Source organism: Lactuca sativa, chromosome 6 (genome assembly GCF_002870075.4).
Source record: "Lactuca sativa cultivar Salinas chromosome 6, Lsat_Salinas_v11, whole genome shotgun sequence".
Classification (NCBI taxonomy): Eukaryota; Viridiplantae; Streptophyta; class Magnoliopsida; order Asterales; family Asteraceae; genus Lactuca; species Lactuca sativa.
Window position 1 is genome coordinate 171081043 of NC_056628.2, and position 9657 is coordinate 171090699.

Below are 9657 nucleotides of genomic sequence, written 5' to 3' on the forward strand. Positions count from 1 at the left end.
GTTTCTCCCTACTCTGCATCGTCTCCAAAGTGACATTTGATGGCTCCAACTACAATGATTTGATGCACAACATCATAATGGATCTTTTCTTCGAGGGCAAGGAATATAAACTTGAGGAAAAGCTTGTTGAAGTTGATGAAGCCACTACTACCCCAAAACAACTAGCCTCCTAAAAAAACACTACAATGTGGAAAAAATGTTGCTTGCATCATGGTCTCCATAATCACTCTTGAGTTGCAAATGTTCTATGAGGACTATAAGCCATTTGAGATGAACATTGATCTTGTGGAAAAGTACCACACGAGAGCTCATCAAGAAAAGTTTGAAGTGGTCAAGTCCCTCATGGATTGCAAGATGAAAAAGGGAGAGTTTGTCTGCAAGCACGTGTAGAGAATGCAAAGATAGGTGGTGTGACTTGTTAAGCTCAATGTGCATTTTAACGAGGAGTTGACCATAGACATAGTCTTAAACTCTTTACCAAGCTATTATGATCATTTTATATAAGCTTATTATTTGAACGACACAGTGACCATATTGGCTCAACTCCATAACTTGCTACATAGTGCTGAGTCAGGAATGAAAGGCAAGAGTCAAGCCCCTACTACTAATACTAGTGCTCCCGTTCTTGCAATTGGTAAAGGAAAAGGGAAGAAGTGAAAGGATGCTCCTAAAGCCATCTAGAAGAATAATGCTGAAGTTGGGTCTTCAAGCAATAGGCCAATCGTGAAGCTCAAACTCAAACATTCCAGTTGTTGGTGGCCCCAAAGAGGCCACTTGTTATTATTGCAGTGACAAGGACCATTGGAAGATGAGTTGCCTTAAATACTTGCAGGACATTAAGGATGGCAAGGTGAAGCCATCGTCATTAGGTATATACATTATCCAAACTAATAACTCACCATCTACTCGTTCTTGGGTCCTTGATACAGGATGTGGTTTTCAATTTTGTTCTGCTTTGCATGGGCTAAGAGAAAGTGAAGAGGTGGAGCATGGGAAGATGACTCTGATCATGGGAAATATGTGATTTTCTCTTGTGACCAAGATTGGGACTCATCATCTTATGCTCAGTAGTGATGTTAGTTTAGATTTAATTAATTGTTGCTATTTGTCAGAATTGACATGAAACATTTTTTTCTTTTGATGCATTGTTTAGACAAGGTTTTCGCTACACTTTTAATGATTTGAATGGTTCAATTATAGTTTATAAAAATGGTGTTTTTATATTTCAAGCTTTACCTTGTAATGAAGTGTATGAAATTTTGACTTATGTTGATAGCTTAGGAAATTGTGTGTTTCACATTGATTCGTCTAATGGTTTAGACAATGCATGTTTGTGGCATTGTTGTCTTGGGCACATTAACAACAAACACATTGCCTAAATCCAAAAGGATGGAGTGTTTGAATCATTTAACCTAAGGCCAGATTATGAGTGTGAATCTTTTCTTTTGGAAAAAATTACAAAATCACCTTTTATTGGATCTTGTGAAAGAGGTGAAGGATTGCTGGACCTCATACATACATATGTATATGGGCCCTTCAGATCCGATAGAAGAGATGCCAATCAGTTTTATGTAACATTTATGGATGATTATAGTAGATATGGCTATATTTACTTAATCAAACATAAATCATAAACCTTTGAAAAATTCAAAGATTTTAAACATGAAGAAGAGAATCAAATAGGCAGGAAGATAAAAATGCTATGATCTGATAGATGAGGAGTGTATCTTAGTATCGAGTTCCAATACTACCTCAAGGAATATGGAATAGTTTCACAATTGACTCTTCTAACGGCACCACAACTTAATGGTGTGGTTGAGAGGTGTAATCGAACCTTATTGGACATGGTTCGTTCCATGATGATTTGAGCCACTCTTCCCATTTCCTTCTGAGGGTATGCCTTAGAGACAGTTACCCACATCCTCAATATTGTCCTTACTAAAATGGTTGCCAAAACACCTCGCGAAATGTCGACAAGGAAAGTTCCCCCGTTAGAACATATCAAAGTCTAGGGTTGTGAAACTTTCGTTAGATGAGAGACTCATGACAAGTTAGAATCTAGAAGTGAGATTTATTTTTCATTGGTTACCCACAAAATTCCTTTAGATATTTGTTCTAAAGGACTAGTAAGAACATAGTCTTTGTAGCACAAAGAGGAGTGTTATGCCAGAAAGAGCTCATATGCAAAGAGGAGAGTAGGAGCACAATTGACCTTGATGAGGTTTAAGAGTTAACCAATTAAGGAATCTTAGAAGACAATGTACAAAGGGGAATTAAAAGACGATAAGGTAACTAATTTAATATTACAAACAAAAAAAGAAGTCTCGTATGTGTTTCTTTTTATTTCATTTTATGATAGCAAAGACGACATACATTTATAAATTCCGTAAATCCTTTATATTTCTAAAAAAAAGACATTTTTTTATGACATAGAGTTTTGTATGTCAAAAAATTAGTGTGCATCATAGTGTCAATGAAGGCATATTTGGTAGTAGTGTTTTTAGCTTTGGTATTCATTACATTCGTCCACGCTTACAAGTTTTTTTTGTACGCATAATCAATATAGTCAAGATCAAACCTAATCTTCACACGTCATAGTTCGTATGTCAATGAAGGCATATTTTGTAGTAGTGTTTTTAGCTTTGCTATTCATTACATTCGTCCACGCTTACAAGTTTTTTTGTACTCATTATCAATATGGTCAAGATCAAACCTAATCTTCACACTATTTAGTTATATATCATTAAAATCAACTCCTCAACTTAGGACATCCACATTGCAAGTTAAAGTTAAAGATGGTGAGTATGATTAAATAAATGTTTAAACGTTTAATATATAGAATAAATTATTGATTATTATGATTGAATAAATTAGTGATTATTATGATTGAAGAGATGTTTAATGTGTTGGTGGTAAAAGTAAAGTTGTGTAGATATTGGATGATATGACAATCCACATAATTCTAGAGTTCAATGGATTGTTGATGCAAGAGAATGATATTACATCAAACTCACATCAACAGTAAGGACTCTAATGTTTTCATCTTTCAGATTAATTAAGGCAAGAGAACGAAATTACATCAGAAACAAAACATCGATGTTTTTGAGCAAACAAATGGCACCTAGCAGAATATAATCATAAACTCACACGCATCTTAAACAGATAAATAACTACTTGGAGATCCTTGTAGTAGATGGTCAATCACTTTCCCCAAATTAACAATGGATGAACCAGAAGGAGAGGTACATGCTTTTTCGGCCTTTTTCTTCAAGTCAATTGCATTCTTCCTCATCTCTTTCCCTTTGTCTCCATTCATCAACTCAATGACTAGCTTGGAAACTTCTTCTCTCTTTACATCACTGTCAAGCTCCATGCCAATCTCCCACTTGTTGCAACACGACCAGCAATTGGTTAGTTGGTCAGCAAAAAACGGCCAACAAATCATTGGGACTCCACTGGAAATACTTTCAATTGTGGAATTCCATCCACTATGCGTTAAAAACCCTCCAATTGATGGGTGATTTAGAACTTGTTCTTGTGGGCACCAATTAGCCAACAGCCCTCTACTGCTTATCTCTTCCAAAAACTCTGGTGGAAGCACGGCAGATTTGCCATCCACAAGATCTGGACGTATTATCCATAAGAACGGACAATTGCTCTTTGCAAGTCCCCAACAGAACTCAAGAATATATTGATGTGACATCACTGTTGTGCTACCAAAATTCACATAAATAACCGATGATTTTGGTTTAGATTCTAGCCATTTCAAACAGGTGTTCTCTTCTTTCCAAAGATTTGATTTGATGAACTCTACAGATTCATCACTTTCCTTCTCTAGTAACTTAAACGGACCAACACCATAGCATGGAGGAAAGACTGAAGAAAGCGCATCCAAAAGGTCACTCTCTAGTTCATAAAAGGTGTTGAACATGATGGCAGAAGCTCTTTTTGCTCTCTCTGCTTGTAAACACAAACCTTCAAGCATGTATTCATCACCAGGGCTGGTCTTTCTAACGAATGAAGGCAAGTGTTTTAGACGCATACCAGACATGGTTGGTACACAATCAATCCTGGTATCTAAATGCTCATTTGCTAAAAAACTCGATGCTGTGGAAACAAAACATAAAGAACTTAATTACTTTCAAATAAGCAACTACAGTGTATACTATACAAATTAGTGAAATTAAGTATATTACCTTCACGTGGCACCAAACCTCTCTCCAATAGATTGTTCTGCTCATGAACACACATTAGAGCACCAACACCGCTGGTCCACAGGACTATCTCGGGGATATCAAGTTCTTTGGCTGCATCGAGGGTGAAGCCCATGAATAAGTCTGCAACTATGCAAGTCACCGGTGAAGATGAAGCATTTAGTTTGGTAAGCAGACTTTTAAACGGACCCAGACAAGTTTCATCCATGGACTTCCATAAGATTGGGAAAACTTGGGTTTCATCTGGGTTCTGTGGTGGCGGAAGGCCATCAGGAATGGTCTCGAAGCAGAAGGAAGGGAGGCCATGTAGGGCGTCGGAGCCCTGATATTTGACGAGTCGTTGATGGTTGAACTCGGTGTTAACGAAGGTTATATGAAAGCCTTTGGAATGGAGGATTTTAGCAACTTTTAGCATGGGGTTAATATGGCCTTGTGCTGGGGCTGGAAAACACAAGGCATGTGGTTTCTTTTGTATAGAACCCATGAAGCCTTCTTCCTATTTTTTCTGAATTCAAGATAGCAACTACATATATATAACATCTGGCTTTTTTATATGCAAACAATGAAGACGGAAATGTAAATGTGCTCGTCTGGTTACTCAAATTCTAGATGACATCTTCAATTATTATTTGGAATATTAATTTAAAACTAGGAGCAGGTTTACGGTACCTAATTTGTCTATTTGTTCATTGTCTTCAATTTCTACCGTACTCTAAATTATATTATAAATTAGTAAATAACAACTATACACTTTTTGTCTATTTCATTGGAACTTCTTGATCTCATGTACACGTTACTTTCATGTTACGTATAATTTATCAGAAAGTGGGACCAATAATAAAAATAAACCATGCACGTGTTTACGTTTTTTCTAATATTGCAATTTATCATCTTCAAAACTAAATGGGATTTACTTAAGACAAACGTTTTCAGCGTTTTGATCAAAATAACGTAGTTGATGCTTTTCGCTACTATATATGACATCCTCATTTTGTAACTTTAGCTAGGTTTGGCACACTAACAACCTTCCTTATAAACTACTTATTTTTCATATTTTCGAAGTTTTTAAAAAGATAGGAGTAACTTTTCAATTAGGTTATAGAGCTTTGTTAAAATTCTCTCATATATTAATTACAATGAGCATATTATATACATTTCCGCTTCAATATATTAGTTTATACATCATGATTATATATAATTAATATCTTAGTTTATACATCATGGTTATATATAATTAATATAATTAATATCCAATAGGTGGTTGGATGTATGTTTTCCACTTCAATTCTTGTTCCTTATTTGGTTGTGGACTTAAGACAGATTCATACAATTAACTATCTGTTCGATATTAGATTATATATAATTAGTATAAACTAAATGATTATAGAAGGAACCACTGTGGTTACTATTTTATTATAAGAAATAAGGATTTACTTAAAGAATCTTTTCTTAAATTATAAAGGAACTATTACAATTAACTTCGTGAGTACCAAGAGAATACACCAAGGTTATATAAAACACGGACCTAACAACCAATGGGATGTGTGTCATCCGCCTCATTTCATGTTTCTTGTTTGGATATGGGTGTAGGGTAGATACACACAATCGATTGTTTGTTTACTCCAAGTTTTATATAACTTGTATCCATTTAGTACTCATAGAAATGATTGTAGAGTCATTTTTACTTAACTTTTATCAAAGTAGGAAATATAGGATTTTCTGGAGGAACAGACGAACTTTTCTAAAACAAAACTTACAATTTTCTACAACTTACTAAACTTTCTACAACTTGCATACATCACTAAAATCTTATGAACTCACCGGCTTAATTGCTGATCAACTATTTCAAAATAACTTGTATTCTCAGGTAACTAGTAGACCGGTACTCGCACTGGGAATTCAGAAGATGGAGCAATATAACTTCCAGTCTTGTTTTGTTATTTGCTTATGTATTCTATGTTTTGTGAACACATACTTTGTAAACACTTTCTTTCTGATGAAATGGTTGTTTATTACTTGCTTACTATGATGCATGTCTTCTGATACTAAACATGACATCCTCCACCCCAGAATGTTTCCGCCGTTCCAGTTTTAGGGTGTGACACTCGTGAATTGCAAATGTTCTACGAGAAATACAAGACATTTGAGATGAACATTGACCTTGTGGAAAAGTGCCACAAAAGAGCTCGTCAAGAAAAGTTTGAAGTTGTCAAGTCCCTCATGGCTTGCAATATGAAAGAGGGAAAGTCTGTCTGCAAGCACGTGTAGAGAATGCAAAGATAGTTGGTGTAACTCGTTAAGCTCAATGTGTATTTTAACGAGGAGTTGAGCATAGATATAGCCTTAAACTCTTTGCCAAGCTATTATGATCATTTTATATTAGCTTATTATTTGAACAACACAGTGACCATATTGGCTAAACTCTACAACTTGCTACATACTGCTGAGTCACGAATGAAAGGCAAGAGTCAAGCCTCTACCACTACTACTAGTGCTCATGTTCTTGCTATTAGTAAAGGAAAAGGGAAGAAGAGAAAGGATGCTCCTAAAGCTAACTAGAAGAATAAGGCCTAAGTTGGGTCTTCAAGCAATAGGCCAATCGCGAAGCTCAAACTCAAACATTCCAGTTGTTAGTGGTGTTGGATTAGTGTCTAAGGTTGTAACTATATTTGGTAAGTACTTGACCCGGTTGTGCATGGTCCTTTTGGGTTGCCTTCACCATAGCAACTTGACAGGATGATTTGTTAAGAGAGAAGAGATATTATTGTTAATATATTATGAGAATAATATATTAAAGGATTAATAATGTTATTTGATTGATATAAGTCATTTATTAATTAAGAATTAATTTGGTGACTTAAGGAGGTTAATTGAATAAATGGGCGTAAACTGTCAAATGTGTGATAGTTGTGTTTTGGGCTATGTATCCTTATGGATATAAGGGTGGACAAAATTTAGGGTTTGGGAACCTTAAAATCGTCCAAGCCTAATATCTAGGAGGATCTTGGATTGCTTAGGGCCTAAGTTATTCAATTAGGGTTAAAGATGAAACCCTAGTAGCTCATAGTATAAATAGACCCCTAAGGGGAGGGAAATCTCCACTCATTCAAGGCAAGAAACCCTAGGGCCGATTTCCCACTCTTTCCTCTCTCTCAAGATCATCCTTTTTCTAGTTGGTGTTTGTAAGCCATTAGAGGAGTGACAATTGTGACTCTAAGCTCCAAGAAGAAGAAGTATCAAGCAAGTAATCCAAGGTATTGTTCTAGATCCAATTTCATATGATTTTATTCAATTGTTTACATTAGATCTAGTATTGTAAGTCTTGGATTCAATGCATGTTCAATTAGAGAAACCTAGATCCAAGCATTAGGGTTTGCATGCGCCCATAGGAAAGTTCATATGGCTCAAACCCATCAGTGGTATTAGAGCTTTGATTGATTTCTATTGAATTGATTCATTGGTCGATTGCTTGTTGCTTGAAAAATTCGATTTTTGTGCTTCTGCCTGATGAACTCGGCGAGTGGCTCCAACTTGGTGAGTCCATAAGAGGAACTCGGCGAGTTCGAGCGTCAGAAGGAGCTAGTTCCGGGATTTCTTGCTATTTTACTTGAGGAAACTTGCCCTAACTGTTTTGGGTCATTAAAATCCGATTTTATACATACATATGTGTGTGTATATATATATATATATATATATATATATATATTATATATATATATATATATATATATATATATATATAAGTATATTCTTGACTAAACAAAAGATATTTATCAATTAGTTGAATAATAATTTCCTTATATGATAATAATTTCCTTATATGATAATATTGAATAAGATCATATTGAGATAATCTAATTGTTCATTTACATTATTTGCTATTTGATCCTTATGGTTTTGAAAGGTTTAAAACTTATCCTCAAGTTTTGAAATTTAAGTTTTGTGATTAAAAGTTTAATTTGAATAATTTAAATTTCAAACCCTAGAATTTTACAAATTTAAAATTCAACACTATACTAATATTATATATATATATATATATATATATATATATATATATATATATATATATATATGAGTTAAAATATGCTAGTCTTACCATTAGTAGGTCTCATTCACGAAGTCAGTCTATAAGGTGGGTATAAGGTTGCTGCCTATAAAATGACGCTTAATAGGTGTACACTCACACCCACTGCTTGCTTAACTGGTGGAGAGTCATTAGCCGAACGGGTAGGATAGGGCAAACCTCTCCTCATTAATAAGTATAATGGAACTATATAAAGTAACTAAACGTGTTTTATAAAATTTCCAATCTTAGTTACTTTCGAAAAAATGAATTGATTTAATCCCATGAAATTAGACTTTGCACCCTTGCTAAGAAGTTAGTGGAGCGTGTGTGGTTAACCGGTACACTAATTGGTTCTAAGCAAAGGTGGCAAAGGGTGATTCATTGTTTGTCACAGTTCGATGGAGCGTGTGTGGTTTACCGGCACATCGAATAGGTGATTGTAACAATGAAGAAACCGCGTAGATTTGCATGGTTATTCACACCCGCTTTGTGATCCTCGGTATCCCATTCACAAACTAGAGGGGCATAACGAGATCTAAACATGCCATTGAAAGGTTTCAATAAATCTCAAAGTAATCTAGGAATTCTCAATACATGTAAAACTTAAAGCTTATGTTTTTCATGGTGAAGAATTAGTGAATCGTCATTCACTTACCTCAAAATTATTTGCATATTGGATTACGGTATCCCTTTTCTAATGTGTAGATAATGTTGTTGGGTCCTAGCCCTAATTTTTCATTTGGGTGTTTATTAGGGACTTAAATCTAATCAACTTTGTACCTTTCTATTCACTACTAGAAAAAAGGCCTTTTATGACGCTCATTGCGCGTCGTAAAACGCTCAGGCGACGCGCAAATGCGCGTCAAGGAAGGCCCTGTCATAATGAGAGACGACGCCCATTTACGATGCGCATTTATGACACACAATGTGTATCATTAAAGCCGTTGTCAAGAAAGGTTATGTCATAAATGAAGATGACACACATTTTTGCGTATCGTAATTTTAAGTTTTTTTTTTAAAAAAAAAATTATTTATAGATTTACTAATTTTCAAATTAAATTTGCATTTCATGTCTCATAATAGAAAATAAAATACCGTATACAAAAATACAATACATTGCACAAAAGTTAATGTCATACAAAAATACAATACATTGGTATCAAGAGGATCTAATTGTACATTGCTATTAAGAGGTTTTCCTTAACTATATAACCTATTTATATAACCTATTTGCATACGTATGTGTAGTTCCAAGCAAAGTTCCTGGGGCTATCTTCTCTTCTTTTTCCTCTAGCACCTTTACCAAATCAAACAACATAAATGATAAAAGTAAAACCACTGGATATATTATTTAAATGTATATAAAAACATTTG

General features: G+C 34.8%; 1 protein-coding gene across 1 annotated transcript; it reads right to left on the minus strand.

The window, feature by feature from the left end:
• Positions 1-2945: 2945 nt before the first annotated feature.
• LOC111901923 (7-deoxyloganetin glucosyltransferase) lies at positions 2946-4819 on the minus strand. Its single transcript, XM_023897780.3, has 2 exons — positions 4197-4819; positions 2946-4107 (listed from the first exon to the last, which is right to left on the minus strand). Exons 1-2 carry the CDS (start codon positions 4696-4698, stop codon positions 3155-3157), a joined length of 1455 nt encoding a protein of 484 aa, XP_023753548.1. The 5' UTR covers positions 4699-4819; the 3' UTR covers positions 2946-3154.
• Positions 4820-9657: the final 4838 nt, after the last annotated feature.

Coding starts and splice junctions, on each gene's coding strand:
- LOC111901923 (XM_023897780.3), bottom strand. CDS start 4,698: ATGGGTTCTATACAAAAGAAACCACATGCCTTGTGTTTTCCAGCCCCA. Junction 4,108..4,196: donor AGGTTTGGTGCCACGTGAAG/GTAATATACTTA, acceptor TTGTTTCCACAG/CATCGAGTTTTTTAGCAAAT.